Here is a 24205-nt window from a genome sequence, read left to right as displayed (position 1 = left end):
CAGAGGCGGTGACCGGCAATCGTGAAACAACTTTAATCTTTTTAGTACATGATAATATGCACAGAACATGCTCACGTGCCACGTCTCCTATAATGAGGCATCACAGAATTGCATAAGAATATCTCTGCTTCTCTCACACCTCCTGTGCTGTATGTACACAGACAGACACAGATGCACCACAGCACACACCCTTCTCTGAGTCAATGAGCACTTGTGTCCTGCCTTGTCCTCTCCAGCTGGCTTTCTCTGTGACTTACTCAGCGCCATTGGACCATCGCTGCTAATCATGAGTCACATGCCATTTTCATGCGCACAGCAGTGCTCCAACACACACAGAAAAACATCAAACTACTTTCACCACATGACAGCTTTATGATCGGTAACTCATTACTATCCTGTGGTATGTGTGCAGTAAATGCATAGATTACAAAAGAAAACAGCTGTTTAAGGGGTAGATCGCCCAAAAATAAAATTCTTTCATCGTTTGCTCACCAATATCACAAGTCATTTGCTTCTGTTGAACACAAAGTAGGATATTTTAAAGAAAGCTTTAAAGGGCCATGAAACCCCCTCGTTTCAGCAGGGTGTTTTCACACTTCTACTTTGGAAAAAAGTCAGAAAAGTGGGCGTGTCCATCTCTGTTCAGGGGGGAGTGTCGGAGAAACAAAAGAGGGATGGTGTGGGAGTGTCTATTTGAGCGCGCGCTGAGTTTCAGAATAAAAACACACACACACACACACACACACACACACACACACACACACACACACACACACACACACACACACACACACACACACACACACACACACACACACAGGGGAGAAGGTGACTGTGTTTACATGGACATCTGTAATCTAATTATTTGCCAAATTATTAAATGGTGGACTTTAACTGCAGTTTGGCTCTTTCATTCAGGGAATTCAAAGTAGAGAATATGCCAAAAGTAGAGAATATGCCAAAAGTAGAGAATATGCCAAAAGTAGAGAATATGCCAAAAGTAGAGAATATGCCAAAAGTAGAGAATATGCGTGGGATTATGCGTACGCAGTGTTTCATACATCTGAAATTTTTACTGCGGACGCACATTTACAGCTTTGTGCGTACGCAATGTTTAGTATGATTTCAAAGCAAGTCTTCGTACATGAGGCTCTGTATGGTAATTGGTTTTTCATTCCACCTATAGATGTCAATTGGCGTCGCACCTCTCAAAAATTGTAACTACACATCGCAACGACGCGTAGCGCAAGCTCTGTGATTGGTCGGCTTGGTAGCACTGACGAGTCTGGGCGGGACCGAGAGCCGCACGAATGGCGCGAGCTGTACGCGAGCCCAATGGAGCGATTGTTTACAAGTGTCACGTGAAGGAGCTCCGGATGGAAAGTTTTGTTTTGTGTTTACCTCATAGTTAAAGTTGTTGCACGTCCGCCAGTTCCTGCCTCAAAATGAGCGAGTTTGAGCCACTTGTACATTCAGGAAGTGTTCAGGAAAAGCAAAACAGCAGAGAAGAAACTCGACACAGAGGAACATTAACACCTCACTGCCCACTAGCGTTTCAGAAGTGCTAATGCAGAGCAACAGAGACAGCGTGCAGAAGTATAAATGCACAGCTACACGCGTTGCATGCGCCGTGGGTCACGCCGGTCACTTGACGCAGAAGTATAAACCAGGCTTAACTGTGTGAAAAACAGTATAATTAACACGCGAAGATCCTCAGAGTCCTAACTATCTACTCTATTTAGCTATCCAAAAAGTACAAGGGGTGGCGCTCGCCCCTAACCTAGTGTACTAAACAGTAGAGTAGTCCTATGTGTTGCAATGTATGTCACGTGACCTTTTCTGTCCACTTCGTCCAAGCCTCGTAAACAACGTAAACTAAGAATGATGTACGAATAACGGACAGATAACGTGCACACAGAAACGGGCAACAACAAAATACACAGACAGGTTATTTTCTAAACGCACACGATGAATACAAAACAAGCGGAAAAAACAGAGAAAGAGAAAAATGCAAGCGAGGGACAAGCGAGTGGTCTGACGCACGCTTTTAAGACAGGTGGTCTTTGCTTATTGGATGTGACGTAAGAGTGACGTTACCGGGGAGGAATGACTGACAGCTGAATGCAGGGCTGGACTGGGGCAAAAAATCGGCCCTGGCATTTTGGGCCAGAGCGGCCCACTAAATTCAATCAAAATGCTATCTATCTATGCACGTCCAATATTTTTATCAACTCATATTCTATAAAACACAAAAGCCATATATATGAAATAAATAAATAAATACAAACTTTAATCTCAATTTAATTTCTGCACACTGTCCATAAAGATATTTGTTGAGTTCTAAAAAATACACTATTCATTCATTTATTTTTCTTCGCATAAGTCCCTTATTTATCAGGGGTTGCCGCAGTGGAATGAACTGCCAACTATTCCAGCATGTTTTATGCAGCAGATGCCTTTCCAGCCACAACCCAATATTGGAAATCACCCATACACACACACTTATTCAATACACTATTCACTCAGCCTATTTTCAATAATAAACATCACAAAAACTGCCTGCTAATGCATGGGTAAATTTTCAAAGGGAACAGTGTACTTTATAACCTCTTTCACCTCATCCTGCTTGCTGTTTCACTATCTAAACAATCAAAACATAATATAAGTCAAATTTGTTTCATTTTGATATTATGATAAACAGACACCAAACAGCCTCGTGTATCTATCATATTTATATGAGCATCATCTTCACTCTGCATATTTATAACAAAACAGGGCTCAAACATAACTGCCTCCTTTCATTTCCATTGAAAAGAATGAACTTTACCCTGTCTCTTTTGCAGAATATCAGTTTTAATAACCAATAATGGCCATTATAACAGTATAACGTACATTAAATTTAAACGATAAAGGTAAGCAATCAGTCAATGTGCAGAATCAGTGTATGTTACATAAATTAATATATTAGCTCATCTTTGCACTCAGCCAAAACAGTTAACTGAGAACAAGTGATTCAAAAGACATAAGAGTTGTTAGATAGAGACAACAAGATGAATATCACGTTTAACAACTATAGTGAGATCAGATCCAGCAGATGAACTGTCTGACATGCACTATACTCTCACCTGGGGTTTATGCTCATCCGCTAAACTACTGGCTGAAGATCTTCTGGTCAGAGAGTGTGTGGTCACGTGATTTGCGCTTTTAGCCGTGTACTAGAATGAACACATAGATATATACACTAGATGTCGCCTGGCCTATTGTTGTCTATTGGACGGAATGCGTCAATAGTGCCGCCATCTTGCTACAGGGTAGCGCTCCTTTGAAATGAATGCGGGACCAAGGTAAAGTGGAGGACTGTGGCCATCCAAAGCCAGAGATATACACATATACACATATATCTATGATCGGGAGTTTTCCTGGATGTTAGTATGTAATTTTATTTTTCTAATTGCGAAAATTATAATTTTACATCACGTTTCTACATTGATGGATCAGTGACCGCACGGGCATTCCTGACAAAAAGCTTCTGTTTGTGTGTACAGTAATGTACTATCCACCCTCCCTGTTAAATTTGATCTAATCATGTCCTGAAACACAGCTCCTCTCCTGCTTTCACTTCTCATACTGACGGAGGGAGCGATTCGTTTGTGAATGAATCCCCCGAACGACTCTTTCACTAACGTTAGCCGACAATAACACAAGTTTCTGGCAGCGCAGCATCTCGTTGTCATATTTCTTTTGCATTGTTTGCTGATTTTATTCAACAAAACTAGCATAAGCCGAGTGTTTAGTGCGAGTTGGAGCTGCTTTGCCGTATGGTGAATGCAGTAAGTGACTGTTATCATCAATAACATTCCCTGATTAGCACAAAAGTTCAGAACATACAAAAACAGAAAAAACGTAATATTACCTATGAAATGTTCTGCCTTTGTGCTTTGTTTTCTTTGTTTACTCGTTTCTACACGCGTAGACATCGCTAAAGTCCCGCATCTTCACGTAATAACACTGTCTTGACTAGTGCGGTTGAATGACATTGTCCTGGGAGCACTGTACCAATGTGGCGGCGCTATTGACGCATGCTCAGGGTCCCTATGCGATATCTAGTGTATATATCTATGGAATGAACAGAGAACTTTTCAGAACCGCTAAATGAAACGCTGGTGTATTTCCCGCGATTTTTTCTGCGCCTCCCTTGCGGTTCTTCTCTCTGACTCTCGACTATTTTGACAAATACACACAGACGACGCACGCTCACACGGAGTCCAAAATAGGAGTTTGTGATTGGGAATGTCAGAAAAGAAAAGAACCAATGGGCTGCAGAGTGTCACATGGGCCGGCCCGGTCTGTCTGTACGGGAAAAAAGCATCTACTTTCAGATAGTCACAGATCAATTAATAAGGCAGAAAAAAACGATAGGCTGCTAAGCCTTTTATGGGCCAATCAGATCATAAGACGATGATCAGCCCAGCCCAAAAAGTACGTCGGACCACCGGGAAAGTGCCCGGTTTGCCAGATGGCCAGTCCGCCCCTGGCTGAATGGACCAATGAACGGAACCTGAGAATACATGAAAGCAGATATGGGAGAACAGAGAGAGAGAGAGAGGGAAAAAAAACTGAGAAACAGAACACGAATAACACAAATACATAACATGGTTCGAACACTGTTTCTTGAAGGCAGTGCCATGTATCAGGATAATAATGCACCAATAAACACAGCGAGCCTGGTGACAGAGTAGTTTGATTAACATGAAAGTTGAACATCTTCCATGGCCTGCACAGTCATCAGATCTAAATATTATTGAGCTCTTTGGGGTGTTTTGGAGGAGCGAGTCATAAGGTTTCCTCCACAGTGTCACGTAGTGACCTAAACACTATTCTGCAAGACTTAAAATCCCTCTGTCCACTGTACAGGACTTGTATCTGTCATTCCTTAGACTAATTGATGCTGTATTGACTGCAAAAGCAGGCCCTACACCATACTAATGAACTATTGTGGTCTAAAACCAGGCATTTCAGTTTCATTGTTCAACCCCTGTGGAATGTCTTCCTGCATCTGTTTGAGTATGCAGATGCTTTTCATATAACGGTTAAACATATTTTTATGTGATTGCTTCGCTAGGCACGACCTCTGAAACGGGTGCATGTTTGGTGGATCTCTGTCTCTCTTTGCTCTGACTAATTGTTTCTATTGTGGTCTTTGATAAGTTTGTCACTCTGCAGGTCTGTGGCGCCGGGCCCGAGCCAGAATGAAGAGAGCAGATGAACAGAAAGGAAGAGTAGGTGCGAGCACACCATCACCCCCTCAAAGCATGGCCTCTCACTGCGCCGCCACTCACTCCTGCCGAGGGATGATTAACGAAACTTACGTAATCCGCCAGCTCTTTACTTACTTCAGAACATTCACACACCCTGTGCAAGCAGAAATTTGTTTGCTGTGAATGTGGACTGCTTATTCAAATGAGCCAAAACATTATAGGTAAAGTGATTAGCATTGATCATCTCCTAACAAGACCACATAGACTGCATTTACATTGTAGGTCTTGATGGTCGGTAACGATTTTGTGACTGTATCATATTTTTTTCGATGACTATGCTGACATAATAGCATCACCCAGTTGCTGAACATTTGTCTGCTGAACATCCATGATGTGAATCTCCCGTTCCACCACATCCCAAAGGTGCTCTATTGGATTGAGATGTGGTGACTGTGGAGGCCATTTGAGTACCGTGAACTCACTGTCATGTTCAAGAAACCAGTCTGAGATGATTCACGCTTTTTGACATGGGGCATTATCCTGTTAGCCATGGACATTGTCAGCAGCAATACTCAGGTAGGCTGTGGTGTTGACACGATGCTCAATTGGTACTAATGGGCCCAAAGTGTGCCAAGAAAATATCCCCCACACTATAACACCACCACCACCAGCCTGAACTGTTGATACAAGGCAGGATGTATCCATGCTTTCATATTGTTGAAGCCAAACTCTGACCCGACCATCCGAATGTCATAGCAGAAGTCCAGACTCATCAGACCAGGCAACCTTTTTCACTTGGACCAAGCAGTGTAAATACAGCAGTACAGTGCCTTACACCACTATTGGCACCTTTGCAAAAAGAAAGTTGTTTAATCTTTCGCTCAAGATTGTAACAAAAAGCCCTGAAGATGCTTGGGTTTGATTGTTATTGGGTTAGAGTAGAGGCTTTTTTTTTTCTCGAAATCCGTTCAGACCATGTGTGGTGATGTATTTGTATGTTACGTCAAATTGTAGTTGACCTCTGGGCTCAACTGAGTTTTGCAGCTCTCCAGCTGTTTCATTTGAGTAGGAGCTTATCTATTCAGAACAGTGGACTTTAGGGCTGTGTGATTTGGGAAAAACATCTAATTGTGATTTATTTATTTTTTGATAGATATTGCGATTTGTAATGTAATGTGTAATGTGTATTTATTTATATAGCGCATTTATTGTGTATGGCCATACACCCAAAGCGCTTCACAATCATGAGGTGGGGTCTCTCCACACCACCACCAGTGTGCAGCATCCACTTGGATGATGCGATGGCAGCCACAGGACAACGGCGCCAGTGCGCTCACCACACATCAGCTATTGGTGGAGTGGAGAGACAGTGATCGAGCCAATTCGGTGGAAGGGAATGATTGGGAGGCAATGATCGTAAGGGCCGATAGAGGGACTTTGGCCAGGACACCGGGGTTACACCCCTGCTCTTTCACGAGAAGTGCCATGGGATTTTTAATGACCACAGAGAGTCAGGACCTCGGTTTACCGTCTCATCCAAAATAAGAATTTGATTTACAATTTAATTCAAGCTTCAGCTCAATAATCTGTAAGCCGTGGCAACAATTCTGCGACACCTCTTGAAAATGACCAGTTTTTGTTCGGTGTCTGTGACTTTGAAACCAAAATATTACTTTTTTTTTAAATCGTGGGTTTAGTTGCGGAATTATGATTGGGCAGAACGAAAGTGTGCTTACTCAATTGGCTAGTTATAAAGCCCTGGTCAGATCACATGATTTCGGCACGATTTTCTTGTTGTGAGGAGTGGTAAACGACAAATGGACGTTGTGACACAAGATTCAATCGTTTTTCTTGTGTAATGCGGCACCGTTCTCGACAAGCAATACCATGTCTGCGAAGCCTCACAAAAAGTCTAGCATGTTTAATTTACTAAAGCATAGCAGATTGGTTTTGAAGCACTTCACCTCAGATTTCATTCGCTATTCTTGTTTACATACACACACAGTTGAAGTCAGAATTATTCGCCCCCTGTTTATTTTTTTCCTCGATTTCTGTTTAATGGAGAGAAGATTTTGTCAGCGCATTTCTAAACACAATAGTTTTAATAACTCAACTCTAATAACTGATTTATTTTATCTTTGCCATGATGACAGTAAATAATATTTGACTAGATATTTTTCAAGACACTTCTATACAGCTTAATGTGACATTTAAAGGCTTAACTAGGTTAATTAGGTTAACTAGGCAGCTTAGATTATTTGGCAAGTTATTGTATAACGATTGTTTGTTCTGTAGACTCGAAAAAAATATAGATTAAAGGGGCGAATAATATTGACCTTAAAATAGATTTAAAAAAATTAAAAACTGCTTTTTATTTTTTTGAAATAAAACAAGTAAGGCTTTCTCCAGAAGAAAAAATATTATCAGACGTACTGCGAAAATTTCCTTGCTCTGTTAAACATCATTTGGAAAATATTTTAAAAAAGAAAAAAAATTCAAAGGGGGGCTAATAATTCTGACTTCACCTGTATGTTTTATATTGCAGCCTCTTGCGATTTACTAATTGCAACATTTCAAACTGCAATTGCAATTTCGTTTAATCGCACAACCCAAGTCATACCTTAAAATTAAAAGGTTACACTCTTAAAACTGAAGGTTTTAAAATATGTTAATACTTCTTAAATGAACCACACAGTAGATGGAAAAAATATATATTCTGAAGTGCAGTTTCATTGTTCTAAAGAAAGGTCTTTAAGTTTCAACCAAAATGATTGTGCCCTCTTGTTTGTGAAGCGTTGGAAAGGGCTTAATGATTATTCTCTCCGCCTCCACCTTAATTACTAATGAAAGTGAAGCAAACGTCTCTGAGTTTGTTGACGGAGACGTATGGTCTGCAGAGAGTGTTTTGTCACAATCGACAAATCTTTGAATGCACCGATTCTGATCAATAGGTCTAGTCTAGTAATGATCAATTACTCTGTGCACTCCTCAGACAGCACACAGGCAATGTATTGGATAACCTTGATAAGAAAGAGATTTATCACCATCGCCATGGTAACTCAGATCATCTTCTCAGTATACTCAGTAAATGTATATACCTGATAAAAGATTTTGGTATGAAATAAAGTGGAAACTGACACACACACACACACACACACACACACACACACACACACACACACACACACACACAATATTGGCTCACAGTCTTCACTTTACTTCATACCAAAAATGTTCAAGTAGGTTGAGGTCAGGCCTCGGTGCAGGCCAGTCAAGTTCCTTTACACCTAACTGGAATATGAATCTCCCTCCCCAAACTGTTTCCACAAAATTGGGAGCATGATGTTGTTCTAAATGTCTTGGTATGCTGACATATTAAATCCTTCCACTGGCACTTAAGTTCCAAGGCCAACCGAAAACAGCCACACACCATAATCCCCCCTACACCAAACTTTACACTTCTTACAATGCGGTAGGACAAGCGACTGCCAAACCCAGACTCAACCTCCATCAGATATCCAGAAAGAGTGATTGGTCACTCCAGAGAACATGTCTCCACTGCTGTAGAGTCCAGTGTTGGCGTGCTTTACTCCAAAGCATCCCAGGTTTTGCATTACACTTTGTTATTTATTGCAGATGCTCACCATAGAAACACTGCAAGATGCTCTCTACACACTGCTCTTGAGCTATTCTGAAGGCCACACAAATTTTAGAGGTCTGGAGCTATATTACACCTTTGATTACACCTTGTCATAATAAACAATACTAGTTGACCGTGGTATATTTAGTAGTGAGGACATTTCACCAATGGACTTGGTGATATCACAGATATCATGATACCATGCTTGAATTAACTGAACTGAGAGCAACTCATTATTTCACAATAAAATTCATTTAGAACAAAATTTCCATTTTTGGGTGAACTCTCCCTTAAAATTTTAATTTTTCGCTAAACTATCCCTTTAAATTTATTTTTTTTTGGAAAAATGTAAAAAATGTAAAAAATTACATTTTTGAGTATACTACCTTTAGGTTTTTTAGTTTTAGCTGAATTGTCCCTTTAAATTTTCATTTTTGGGTAAACTATTCCTTTAAATTTACATTTTTAGTGAACTACCCCTTAAATTTGAATTTTTTTGGGTGAATAATGCCTTTAAATTGACATTTTTGGGTGAACTTTTTCTTTAAATTTACATTTTTTTAGTGAACTATACCTTAAATTTTCATTTTTGGGTGAACCATGCCTTTCAATTTACATTTTTTTTTAGAGAAAGACCCCTTTACGTTTTCAGTTTTGGGTGAACTATCCCGTTAAATAAATTTTTTTGGGTGAACTACCCCTTTAAACTTACATTTTAGGTGAACTACCCCTTAAATGTCCATTTTTGGGTAAACAATGCCGTTAAATTTTCATATTTTGGGTGAACTATCCCTTTAAACTTACATTTTTGCTGAACAACCCCTTAAATTTTCATTTTTGGGTAAACTATGACTTAAATTTACATTTTTTTTGGTAAACAACCCCTTTGTAATTTCATTTTTGGGGGAACTATCACTTTAAACTTACATTTTGTGGTAAACAACCCCTTTATAATTTCATCTATGGGGGAACTATCCCTTTAAATAAAAATTTTTTGGTGAACGACCTCTTCATGTTTTAATGTTTGGGTGAACTATCCCTTTAAACTTACCTTTTTTGATGAACAACCCCTTTATAATTTAATTTTTGGGTGAACTATCCTTTTAAACTTACATTTTTTGGTGAACCACCCCTTAACATTTTTGTTTTTGGGTGAATTATCTTTTTAAATAAATTTTTTTTTGTGGTAAACTATCCGTTAAAATATTCATTTTGGGTGAACTACCCCCTTTAAATTCAAATTTTTTGGTGAACGACCCCTTTAAATTGACATTTTTGGGTGAACAATCAGATTTGCCTACCATCTGAGCAGACGTCTTCAATCAGCACATATTTGAAGATCTAAAAACAGCGAATGTTACATTATCAACACCTTGTTCCATAAGCCACGTATCTATAGCCACTGGAGTTGTTTGCGCTTATGTAATGGGTGAACATGCTCGAGACCCTACTGGGTGTTATAGCTGCTCAGGACTGGCACACGTTCGCACCATGTCTCTCTCCTTCTGCTGTCCGTGACAGAGGGGAAGCATTACTAATCTGCCACAAACAGAGGCTCACGGACCAGAGGAGATGCACAAAAACATGTATGGGGGAACAATCTAGCGCAGAAACGAGCATGTTAAACCACTTTTGTTCCACTCTGACAATAAGTCTGGCTTCTGCGTATACCTAGGACGAAATTTCCATCACAAAGTCTAAGCCCAAGCTTTTTTGGCTGAATTGAACCATTTTATTTGGGTCCAGGACCTAAAATAAATTCTGGAAACCAATCCACGATATTCATGAGATTTCGAAAATTTCACGCGGTGCGTCACTGGGCGCACAGCCATCCTCATATATAGGCACACCGCTGATCAATGGGGAAACTTATGAGAAGCCTCGCCTCAGATTGCAGCGTGATGTTTGAAAGGGAAAAATACTCGAGCGTGAGGCTGAGGTGCCAGTTTTTGAAACCCATCGAACAATAGAGCCGCTGATTGCCATTTTGCTTTTTCGTGACTGCGTACCGGAGGGTTTGTTCTCATAATGGCAAGAGCCCGACTAAATGCGTGTCTTAATTGTAATCTTTAAAGGAACCACGCTGAGAATGGGAATGAAAGCAAAGAGAGTGACTAAAAGGTGAGAAAGCGTGAACGACGGAGGCTGAAGCAGCGTCTGGAATATGAAATCTTTGCAGTGTTTTTTTTTTACATTGTTGCGCTGCTTTGAAATGATAGTGGTTAGACAGACTTACAGCCACGTTAGTGCTGCGCATTTGCATAATTTTAAACAGAACCAATGGGGAATGTGATGGGATTGCTGGTTAAATGCTGTACGAATCATTTTGTTACAAAATCAAGTGTTCCTGTATTGTGGTGGAATTAATATTATGTGCTTTGACCGTGAGTTGTTGAAGGCTGAATGCTTTCTTAAAGGGCACCTATGATGCAAGATCAACCTTTGGAAACCGAACAGCAATGTGTGTAGGTAAAGTGTGTCCACAGATATTCATTTATTTTGTTTTCGGCTAAGTCCTTTTATTAATCCGGGGTTCAGTGGCGTAGCCCGCGTGATTAGGGGGCCCCGCTTCGACGTGATTTTCAGTAATTGAAAATCCGGCAACCGCAATAATCAAACTCTTGGGAACAACTGTGGTCGGAATCAAAGTTCACAGCTCTGTGTTCTCTGAACACCTCTCAAGCGGTGGACTACTTCATTCTGATTGCTTGCCGCCGAACCGCGTCATAGCTCATACCATACAGTTGACTTGATTTCAACTCTCCTCGACGCCCACACCGGAGAAGACGCGCCGCGCTGTTCCTCGCCGCCGGTTCTCGTTAAAAATGAATGACTTCTGGCTACTTTGACGCTCTCGCCGCTTTCGGTTTGTGATCGCTCCTCAGTTTGTGAAGGCTTCCCCGCGTTGTCGCTCCACCCTCCCCCCTTTCCCGCTCCTCAGTTTGGGATCGCTCCTCAGTTTTTGAAGGCTTCCCGGCGTTGTCGCTCCACCCCGCCTCGCTTCCCCGCTCCTCAATTTGTGATCGCTTCCCCGCGTTGCCAGCCCAATCCCCCCCAAACCCCCCCCCCCGCCTCCCAAAACTGGGGGCCCCGTCAGTCATCCCTGCAGGGGGGACTCCGCATTTTGCGATACGCCATAGCATAAATTTCACTATTAAACATTTCTTTTCGGATTAGTCCCTTTATTAATCTGGGGTCGCCACAGCGGAATGAACCACCAATTTATCCAGCATATGTTTTACGCAGCGGATGCCCTTCCAGCTGCAACTCATCTCTGGGAATCATTCATACACACTCATTCAAACTCACACACTGCGGACAATTTAGCATGTCTTTGGACTGTGGGGGAAACCGGAGCAACTGGAGGAAACCCTCGCGGAGGCAGGGAGAACATGCAAATATAATGCACACAGAAACGCCAACTGACCCAGCCGAGACTCGAACCAGCGACTTTCTTGCTGTGAGGCGACAGCACTACCTACTGCGCCACTGCGTCGGCCTGTCCACAGACACATTGCAGTGATATAAACACAAGTTTGTTTCTGACATTAAAATAGGATCCAAATCCCAGCTATTTTGAAGCCCATGCACATGCATATTACCAGTATTACCACAAATAATCATGTCCACAAGACAGGGTTTGCAAAGAAACTCTGATTAAAAGATCTCTGTAATCAAACTGTACTACAAGAAGCAGTAACTGCTACACTTCGCATTTTGAACTACACTTTTTAAGCGACGTAATTCAGAACTGCTGGAGTCAGGACAGTGTACACTAAGGTTGTCACGATAATAAAATTCGGTACCAATCGATACTGGCATTTTAAAAACGTCAATTTCCTGCTAATATATGTGCGCTGTTGAGCACGTTTTAAACTGCGCTGATTTGCCATTGTGTTCATGTGCTCAACAGAAAAGGCCATGAAGGTCATTAGTTCAACAAACTCACAGCTTTAAAACGCTCCAGTGTCTCTGTATCTGTAGTTATACATTTGTCGGCTGCAGTGCAGTGCTCTATTGCATTGAGTTCTGGTGACTGGAGGCCATTTGAGTACAGTGAACTCACTGTCATGTTCGATAAATCATGCCTTATGACATGGTGCATTATCCTGCTGGAAGTAGCCATCTGAAGCAGGGTACACTGTGGTCATAAAGGGATGGACATGGTCAGCAACAATACTCAGGTAGGCTGTGGTGTTGACATGATGCTCACTTGGTACTAATGGGCCCAAAGTGTGCCAAGAACATATCCCCACACCATTACACCACCACCAGCCTGAAGCGTTGATACTAGGCAGGATGGATCCATGCATGTTGTTGACGCCAAATTCTGACCCGACCATCCAAATGTTGCAGGAGAAATCAAGACTCATTTGACCAGACAACTTTTCTAAGCAGCGTTAATAAGCAGTTGAACCTAATAAAGTGGCCGGTAAGTGTAGTATTTAGGGTTTGATAGGTAAACAAGATATAAAAACAAGATGTAAAAACATTGATGAGAGCTCTGACTTCTCCAATACATGCGGTTCTGCAGATTAGATCTTCACACATTTCATTCATGTAGTCCCAACACAAATGGATTAAGTTAATGGAACACAGTGGTTCTCAAACTTTTTTCATCAAGTATCACCTCAGAAAACAATTGTCTCTCCAAGTACCACCATACAGAGCAGTATTGAAATACAGTAGCGTAGTTGGCCAAGCAGCTTCAGCTTTGCACAGTTCAAAAATGTGGCAGATTAATTCCTACTTTTAAGAATATTTATTATTGTCAGTCACTTTAAACATTACAAATAGTCTGAAGATTAACACTGTACTGTGCTTATCCGCTTGTTAAGTGTGACGTCACGCGGAGCAGCTTCCGGGTCCAAGCGCTCTATTCAACTGAATGGGGAGATTCATGAAATGGTAATAATAAACGTTTACAAATCAATTTAATACTTTCGAAAGTCACGATCGCAATATATATGTCCATGCCTAATATCCGATGGCCAGAAAGTAATTCATTGGCTGCGTCCGAAACCGCATCCTTCAATACTATATTGTACGCTAAAATCAGTATGCGAGACGAGTAGTATGTCCGAATTCATAGAATTCGAAAATTAGTATGCGAGAAGTACCCGGATGACTTACTACTTCCGGCGAGATTCTAGAGTGCGCATCCCATGCATGCTGCGCTATCCCGTGATGCCCCGCGAGCATATTCATCAATGGGAGTAAAACGACGCAATTGACGCAGGTAGGTCACGTGACCATGACAAAATGGCGGATGTAGTACGTCCGAATTCCATTCATACTTTTCACGTTCATACTGTATAGAACGTACTTTTCTAACGGCCGAGTAGTACGTTTAAATTCAAATGCAGTACCTACTGAGTAGTAGGCGTTTCGGACGCAGTCATTGTTGTATAAATTGTTAAAATTTTGGTATTTGTTATGCAGCAAGCGCAGAGATTGTTGTGTACACTGACTTTATATAAAATTAACTTTAATGTGCGATATGAATTAAAAGTGATCATAAACGAATGATTTCTCCACTCAAGTGAATGGCGACTTGGACCCAGAAACAGTATTACATGTCACAAACACGTCACCACTTAACAAGCGGATTTGTAAAAAAAAAAAAACAAACAAACAAACAAAAAAGTCAACATTTAAACTAAAATGTTCTTTTAAAAGTTAAAAAATAGTAGGTTACTGTTCTTAAAAAAAGAAAGAAAAAATAAAACTTAAATGTAAAGTGTTAACATATAGTAGCCAACTCATGAACGCCTGGAAATGTTGCCTAGATCTCAGAAATATAGACTATTAGTCATCATATATTCATATACTGTATAAATCATTTGTGACAAATTTTGAATTATATGTAGCATGTACACATGACATATTTGATTCCACCGCGTACCACTAGAAGAAAGCCTGCGTACCACTAGTGGTAGACGTATCACAGTTTAAGAGCCACTGACGTAACAAATATAAGTGGATTGAACATAAAACAATGAAGTTGTCCCCAAAAAAATTCTTAAGACGTTTCTTGTTTCAGCTCATTTTAAACAAGCAAGTGTGAGTGTGCTTCTGCTGTCAGTCTCTGTTAAGACGAGCACATCAAACTCCATCAGCGAGCAGCATTTAGAGGCGGTCGTCAGGTGCAAAGACAAAAGCAGCGGGCGGTGAGAACAAGACACTGCTTAATTAAAAACCCAAATCTCCCCAAGCACCGCTAATGTGGGCTGACAGAGGTCAGGGACAGGCTTTTACATTTTGGAGAGACGCTCTAGAGGATAACTGCTTTGGTCATCTTCGAATCTGATGTTATTCTTCGGTGGAAATACAGAAGGCTGGACGTCCTGTGGGGCCTATAAATATTACTTGGCGATGATTCTGCTATGTCAGTCATGTATGTTCACAAGTGATGTTCTGCCAATTTCTCTGTTGAGAGGAAAACTAATGGGTTCTTCTACTGATCAAATATAATGCGATCTGCTGAACAAGGTTTTGCTAATTCACATCTGCACTATTAAAAAAATAAAGGCTTTTGCCGTGTTAGTGATTCAGTAAAGAACATTTAGCGTCTGTAGAACATTTGCATTGAACAAAAAGTTTCTTAAGGTTTTGTTCTTCACACTAAGAAAAAAATATGGCCCTTTAAAGGGTCACGAAACACTAAAACACATTTTTTGAGCTGTTGACAGTCATATATGTGTCCCACACTGCTAAAAACACTACTAGGACACCTATATTTCACTAAAAAGTGTAAATTGGTTGTTTTTGCGTTATTTCAAGCAAATTTGTACTTCCTGGACTGGGCGTCTGTGCCAGAGTGAGTCTTATTACGTCTTACAGTGTGCTGCATTAATGCATGAGTAAGGCTTGGTTCAAACCAATCAGCGCGCTCTATTGTGCAACTTCATTAATATTCATTACTCTCACAGTGTTTAGACGACAGAGATGCCACGTTGTGTTGGCAAAACAAGCGTAAAGTGTTGCTTTTATAGTTTGCTGCAGTGAAGTTTCGTTTTCATTTTCTCTCTGTGAGAGCGCAGACTCACGCGTGGATTAACAGTGTACGCGACGCTCGACAACAATAACTTTATTGTAAACCTGAGAGCTGTTCTCATCTGCAAACGCTGAGATCCGGATTCGCTTGTAGTCTTCTCTTAATAAAGACGCGGCTCTAGTTGCTGGTGATTGTCCTGTCTCTACAGATTTGGTAAGTGAGCGAGCAGTGCTCTTTGTTTATTCAGTTCGTATTTTATTCGTATCAAACAAACTATTGCAACGAGTGTAAACAAGTTAGCACTAACAGTTACAACCAAACTATAACCTCGTGTTGGACTTTGTGACCGGAATAACACACGCGGCTTTCTGACGCTACCTGCCGTGTGCATCTAAGTTTCCGGGAAATGCGGAGGGTTTTTTCTCTCATTCGCCGTGCGGTATCAAACATTGCATGAAAAATACACGCTTACAGCAGCTCCTCGAATCAAATATCACGTTTGTCGGGAGGGACATGAATGAATTCCCTGAATGAAAGAGCCAAACTGCAGTTAAAGTCCACTATTTAATAATTTGGCAAATAATTCGACTACAGATGTCCATGTAAACACAGTCACTTTGTCCGCTGTGGTTGTGTGTTTTGACTCTGAAATTCAGCGCGCCCAAATAGACACTCCCACACCAAGCCTCTTTTGTTCCTCCGACACTCCCCCCTAAACAGAGCTGGACACGCCCACTTTTCTGACTTTTTCCAAAGTAGAGGTGTGAAAACACCCTGCTGAAACGAGGGGGTTTCATGGCCCTTTAAGAACTATTAAATTAAAGCCTCCTAATAAAAATAGTTCTATGGGATCCCAATGACAAACTTTTTTTAAGTTTTATTTTTAAGAGTCACAGCTAATATTATCTTATATTTTCACCTTGGCTACACACACAAAAAATAAATAAAAACAATATATATATATATATATATATATATATATATATATATATATATATATATATATATATATATATATATATATACATATACAACAGTTCTGTGTGGTTCTCCAATCTGATTGGCTGATAGCCGTGATATATTTAAGTAATATCAGCACCTGTACAGCCTCTTTACCCTTTGTGTATTACTCCGCCCACATACAGCCAGCAAAAAGTCTGCGGCCTTGTGCCAACGCACGCCTACCAGTGCCGATATACAGCCATATCACACTACTACGAGTGTGATATTGCTCATATATATGTATGTTATAATATTATGTATTAGATTATTCTCTATGTAATATTCCAAGTGTCTCCGAGCCCAGAGTAGTCGACGGCGCTTCTGGACACTGTTAACATAGGGCTTCTTTTTGGCGCAGTACAATAGTGTTTTCACTGGTCTTTGTGTATGTAACTACATTTTGTGGTACTTAAACGATTGCCAAAGTAGTCCTGAGCTCATGTAATGATATTACTTAGATCAGTGGTGTCCAAACTCAGTCCTGGAGGGCCGGTGTCCTGCTAAGTTTAGCTCCAACTTGCTTCAACACACCTGCCAGGAAGTTTCTTGTAACTTGTAAAAACTTGAATAGCTGGTTCAGATGTGTTTGATTAGGGTTGAAGCTAAACTCTTCAGGACACCGACCCTCCAGGACTGAGTTTGGACACCCATGGCTGTCCCACCACACTGGGTGCCAATCCTGTCAGCTAAGAACAGGAAACTGAAGCTACAATTCACGGAGGCTCACCAAAATTAGACAATAGAAGATTAGAAAACCGTTGTCTGGTTTGATGAGTCTCGATTTTCTGCTGCGACATTCGGATGCTAGGGTCAGAATTTGGCGTCAACAACTTGCATGGATCCATCTTGCCTTGTATCAACGAGCTGCTGCTGGTGGTGTAATGGTGTTGGAGATATTTTCTTGGCACACTTTGGGCCCATTAGTACCAATTGAGCATCATGTCAACAACACAGCCTTCTGGAATATTGTTGCTGACCATGTCCATCCCTTTATGACCACAGTGTACCCATCTTCTGATGGCTACTTCCAGCAGGATAACGCACCTTGTCATAAAGCTTGAATCATCTCAGACTGGTTTCTTGAACATGACTATGAGTTGACTGTACTCAAATGGCCTCCACAGTCCCCAGAACTCAATCTAATAGAGCACTTTTGGAATGTGGTGGAACGGGAGATTGGCAACATGGATATGCAGCTTAAGAATCTGCAGCAACTGCGTGATGCTATCATGTCGATATGGAGCAAAATCTCTGAGGGATATTTCCAGTAGCCTACCTTGTTGAATCTATAGCCCCTTTCACACAGTGATACCGGTAAATATCTGGAACGACTTTACCGGTATATTGAAAAAAGCGCTGTTCACACAGGCGAGGACGTTACGGAAATTTTCCGGAAAAGAGCATTCACACATCCATTCCAAAATACCGGTAAATTCTGACATCATTCACCACAAATGAGCTTTAAACGGCTGCGCATGTATGTGTAAACATTTGACTAAATTACAAACTCTGTGGATGATTAATATTGTGAACAACTTTCGCAAGATCACTTTCGCATGTGGAGATGTTCATAATGTGTGCAGGCGCTCATAGGCGCACGCAAAGCTTGAAGGTAAACAAAAAACGGCTTATCATAAGCATCTCATCGATGATTATTTACACAGTTGGCATTAAGAAGAACATATAATCGTGATCTGACTAACTTCTAGCAGCTAAATGTGTCTGGAAAAATATTCAAAGGCTTTTATCCTCACAAACCGCGCGGACGTAAATGCGTCTGACTGTTGTGATTGGCTAAAGCAGACGTCTCACGTCAGCACGTTCTAGACGTGCACGCGCTTATTACGGCAATTTTCCTTCTGCATTCACACGGCGCAGCATTCCCGCAAATTGCCAGTAATGTTACAACTTCTCTTTCCGGAAAATAGCCCGAACGAATTTACCGGTATTTTCAAAAAGGACCTGTTCACACATACAACCTTTCCGGAAAATTGCCGGCAATTGATTCATGGTGGATTAAGGCAGTTCTAAAAGGCAAAACGAGTTGAACGCGGTACTAGTAACTAAACGTGTACCTAATAAAGTGGTTGGTGAGTGTATATTCAAATAAAAAACGTAATTTTAAATTATGAATACAGCTTACAATGCTAAGTTTGGTCAAATAAATGTACCCTTGAATACTTCTTCAAGTCAAATAAACCTTACGTTACGTATTCCAACTTATATCTGTGGCTCTAAACTTACCAAACATGACTTATTGTGTGAAGAAAGATGTCAACATGTCAAAGCAGCTGAAATCTGAACGGTTTTCAGTCTCGTCGAGAATAAAATGAGCTTTTAAAAAAAAAGTTGAGAGATGTAAAGTTCTCAAAGTGCATCTAAACTCATTAACTTGGTCTCTCAACTCATTAACAAAATGACAGCAGCGGATAATAGAGCAGTTGGGCTTCTCAGTAGTGTGTGGGAGAAAAACAAGAGGTGTTACAAAACAAAAACAAAAAAACACCGTCTTTAATGTGAAGATGTGTAGACGCTGCGGCCTCTAGTGGCGAGGAGCGTTAATGCAACACACAACACTATGGTCTTCATCTACTACACGCTTTATATCAGCCATATAATCAATCAGTTATTTACACACATACATGAATGATGTTTTATCGTCTTTTATAATACAACCAAAAAGCCCTAAGGGTCAAAACAGCGCGAAATCAAGCCACGTGAATGCCCATTGTTTTCATTTGACTATTTGTACACATTGACGTACATTGCACGTTCATACACACTGTAATGCAGTAACGTTACTTTTAATAGTAATATATATATCAATTTTAAGCCTCTTTATTAATAAAAAATCAGTATAACATAACAATTTTACATATAATTACCTTAAAAGTAACACACTGAGTTACTTTTTTGATGTAAAGTGAAGTAATAATTCATTTTAAAACAACTTTACCCAACATCAAGACATTTGGGATGTAAAGAAAGAAAAAAGCCCACATGAAAAAATACTATATTCATTTACAGTAAGTACTATAGTAAAGTGTTTTATGCTTTTACAGTATATGGCCTATTTTTAGTAGTATTTATAGCAGTTACAGCATAACTACCCAGGTAGCAAAAATTCCGGCTTTGACTTTGCATAAAGCTGGCACAGCAGGCATTCATTATGCACTGGCATACAGCATGGGGGCCAAACATGGCCTGGGTTTGGCAGAGGTACCATCTTTAAGGCAGCACAAAAGACTTGGGCCAGATCAAATGTAGTATTTGGCCCAGATGTAAAAATTTATATGTGGGCCACGTAGGTTTGGCCTATCTTTACCAACTTTTAAAATGCATTTCAATTATTTTTGAGTAAATTCTACCATGACAGCAACATATCTGGCCCAATTATGGCTTATTACTTTGGCTGAGACGTGGCCCAGATATGGTACATGTTTGGCCTTTATATGGAAGTCAGACTTGGTCCAATCATGTACCGCAATTCACTGCAGCTTGTGGGTCAAGCAAAAGCTGATTGTGGGGGCCAGATTTGGGCCAGAGAGATTTTGCAATATGGGCAGGCATTTTTCCGATGCTGCATACAGCATGTGGGCCAAACATGGCCTGGGTTTGGCAGAGGTCCCATCTTTAAAGAGGCACTTGGGCCAGATCAAATATAGTATTTGGCTCATATGTAAAAAAAAAAAATGTATATGTGGGCCACGTAAGTTTGGCCTATCTTGACCCACTCTTAAAATACATTTCAATTATTTCTGAGTACAGAAAAAAAATTCTTCCATGACAGAGCAACATATATGGCCCAATTATGTGTTATTAACTTAGCTAAGACTTGGCCCAGATATGGTCCATGTTTGGCCTTTATATGAAAGCCAGACTTGGTCCAATCATGTTCCGTAACTTACTGCAGCATGTGGGCCAAGCAAAAGCTGATTGTGGGGGCCAGATCTGGGCCAGAGAGATTTTGCTACATGGGCAGGCATTTGTCCGACACTGGCATACAGCATGTGAGCCAAACATGGCCCAGGTTTGGGCAGAGGTACCAGCTTTAAGGAGGCACATAAGACTTGGGCCAGATCAAATGTAGTATTTGGCTCAGATGTTAAAAAAAATATATGTGGGCCACGTAAGTTTGGCCTATCTTCACCCACTTTTAACATACATTTCAATTATTTCTGAGTAAAGAAAAAATTCTACCATGACACACCAACATATCTGGCCCAATTATGGGTTATTAACTTGGCCAAGATATGGTCCATGTTTGGCACTTATATGGAAGCCAGACTTGGTCCTATCATTTACCGTTTTTCACTGCAGCAGGTGGGCCAAGCAAAAGCAAATTGTGTGGGCCAGATCTGGGCCAGATACATTATGTTATGCGAGTAGGACTGGGCCGATAAACGATATTACATCGAATCGCGCTAAAATTTACGTCTATAACAATGATAAGCTCTGAACTTTTTACTCTATACCGATCTAAGAGCCAATCACACAGCAGAAATGTGCGACAATAGGAATCTTAAAGCATGTTGATATTAGACATGTATCGAATTTTTAGCCACCGGAAATTTATCAACCGAAAAAACGTTATGCCATTTAATGGACCCTCTAATTTTAGTGGCTTCAGTAATTGTTGGGGTACTCTTTTAAATTTGGAAGCATTAACAACTCATATCGAAATATATTTTGTTAACGTGGTCGACGCAGTGGCGCAGTAGGTAGTGCTGTCGCCTCACAGCAGGAAGGTTGCTGGTTCGAACTCAGGCTCAGTTGGAGTTTCTGTGTGGAGCTTGCATGTTCTCCCTGCCTTTGCGTGGGTTTCCGCCGGGTGCTCGGGTTTCCCCCACAGTCCAAACACATGCGGTACAGGTGAACTGGGTAAGCTAAATTGTCTGTAGTGTGTAAATGTATATGTGGATGTTTCCTAGAGATGGGTTGCAGCTAGAAGGGCATCCGCTGCATAAAAATTTGCTGGATAAGTTGGTGGTTCATTCCGCTGTGGCGATCCTGGATTAATAAAGGGACTGAGCAGACAAGAAAATTAATGAATGGATTTCGTTAGCGTTCAATATGGATAATAATTATCAAGACTGCATTTTTGCCATATCGCCCAGCCCTATATGTGGGTATAGTTAACTGGTAAACTGTAATAAATACTGTAGTATACTATTTAGTCTGAAAATAATGTAACAAATTGGCTAATTTGTTTATATTACTAGTTGTTGTATTACCATAGCAATTGTACCAGATTATTTCAAGCAATTTACTATAGTATTGTACAGAAACACTATAGTATTTACTATAAATCTTCACAGTATTTAAAATCAAGTCCACAACAATAGTTTTATCCACCTTCTTCCCAAACACCATGATGCTTTGCGTTAATTATGTGGGTAGTTTTGTCAACTCTAAACAATCGCATTATATAAAAAACAGTATACAATCAGATGTCTTTATTTTCCTCAGTTCATCCATCGAGTTATAAGAATCAACTGTGAATATTCACACTATTACAGAAATATATTGAATATTACTGTACTGTAGAGGGAATATAATGAGAAAATTACCTGAAGGAACAAAAAATAGATACTTTTGACATTTTTGACCACAAATATGCTTAAAGTCTGTGTGAAATCAAAATTTGCAGTGTTTATTTTGCCAGTGCACATTGTTATTCTTTAGGCGAACATATATGAGTTTTGGTAATCTTCAATCAAATCTGACAGTTTGCTTCTGCGCTTGGAGAGGCGGTCATTCTCTGATGATGTCAGTTTGATGGCAGTATTCTTAGCCACGCCCCCTTATCGTTAGTTTGCTATGAGAAAATGATGTGCAATAAGAAAGCCCCGCCCACTACTCAATATTCAGCAACTTCCAGTTCTTTAAGATACTAATGCCACGTTAAAAGACCTTAATGGCTAAAAATAAAGCGTGACTCTCACTTCTAACTACGCATATTGATTATTTCTAGCATAACATTATTATCTGAAGTGATTTGTTTCAATTCTTGATTACAAACTGGAAGTCGTCGTTTGCGGAAAAAGGTGGACATTAATAGACATTCGTCTTTAGCTAGAAGGCGTACAATTATCCATTGGCAAATGTGCAGATTAGTGTCCATCAAGGCCTCGAGTGATTATTTGGCCACATTCAGACCGATCATTGAGAAATGTGGCACGCTTGGTCAGCCGGTGGCGGCAGGAGATCTTAAACTAGTCAAGATGATCGGGGTCAGGAATACTGCTGGGTGAATCTCTGATGGAAGTCCTTCAGTTTGTTGAGCATCAGCTTGAGTTTGTCTGTTGGAGGAAGAATGGTCATCCTGGAGAAAGAATAGAGAGCAGACATCATAAAATGAGACGTTTTACACTGCGTTTAACACACCTTATACAGAACTCATTCATTCATTTTCTTTTCGGCTTAGGTACTTTACTAATCAGTGGAATGAACCGCCAACTTATCCAGCACATGTTTTACGCAGCGGATTCCCTTCCAGCTGCAACCCAACACTGGGATTTAGCTTACCCAATTCACCTACAGCGCGTGTCTTTGGACTTTAGGGGAAACCTAAAGGAAACCCACAACAACACCGGGAGAACATGCAAACTCCACACAGAAATGCTGACCCAGACGGGGCACCCTATTCAGAACTTTGATATATAAAATTATAAATTACATATGAGGTCTCAGTAATTAAGTACGGGACAATCAGTAATTTGGGGCTTGGTTATTCATCCATTAGGGTGGTACTATTAGTCCATTGTGGGCCTGGGGGAAGGGGGGGAGTCTATCAGTAATTTAGGGCGGGGGTATCTTGTTTTTCCTCTGCCTTTTCAGAATAAAACGCAGTAGCGGTCAATAACTCTAGTCTAATTTGACCGACAGCGGGCAGTCTAACAATATAGGAGTCCTGTCGCTATGTCGGAACAGCATATCTGTGATTTCCTCATTCTTATTGAGCACCAGTACAGCCAGTGCTCATGACTGTTAAACATGATAAACGCATGACCAGTGCTTTCTGCACCTGTTTTTTTCACACGGTCTGTGTGTGCATCATTTGCATAACGGTTTTCAGAACTGTTCTTTACCAACATGGGAGAGCAATTAGCTTGCATTAGAAAATGGTCAGTCTACTGTTAAGCAGAGCTTAATTTGTGCGGGAACACGCGGAATCCAGCACCTCTGAAACCTGATCCAGCACCTTATTTTACCGATCGCCCTCCTCCCCCGTCCACTCTTTACTTTCACTTTCTTCCATGACTCCCCAACCCTCTTCACTTTTATCTGTGACACCTAGCACCCCCC

The 24205-nt window shown here is 40.7% G+C and overlaps 1 protein-coding gene and 1 long non-coding RNA gene across 4 annotated transcripts in view; one reads left to right on the top strand and one right to left on the bottom strand.

Annotated features, from left to right (window-relative positions):
- Positions 1 to 24205, top strand: part of LOC141377726 (uncharacterized) — a 187866-nt gene that overhangs the window by 128077 nt on the left and 35584 nt on the right. The window lies entirely within an intron of this gene.
- Positions 19482 to 24205, bottom strand: part of gpt (glutamic--pyruvic transaminase) — a 40393-nt gene continuing 35669 nt past the window's right edge. For 2 of the 3 annotated variants that reach the window (XM_017357999.4, XM_073914475.1), the window contains one exon: positions 19482 to 23222. In XM_017357999.4, the coding sequence (XP_017213488.1) occupies positions 23132 to 23222 (91 nt within the window). In that variant the 3' untranslated portion in view covers positions 19482 to 23131. The remainder of the gene's footprint in view (positions 23223 to 24205) is intronic. The other variant, NM_001142774.1, reaches the window with a different exon arrangement.

The sequence above is a fragment of the Danio rerio genome, chromosome 2, assembly GCF_049306965.1.
Source record: "Danio rerio strain Tuebingen ecotype United States chromosome 2, GRCz12tu, whole genome shotgun sequence".
NCBI classification, from domain to species: Eukaryota; Metazoa; Chordata; class Actinopteri; order Cypriniformes; family Danionidae; genus Danio; species Danio rerio.
This window is presented reverse-complemented; position numbering and strand designations above follow the sequence as displayed.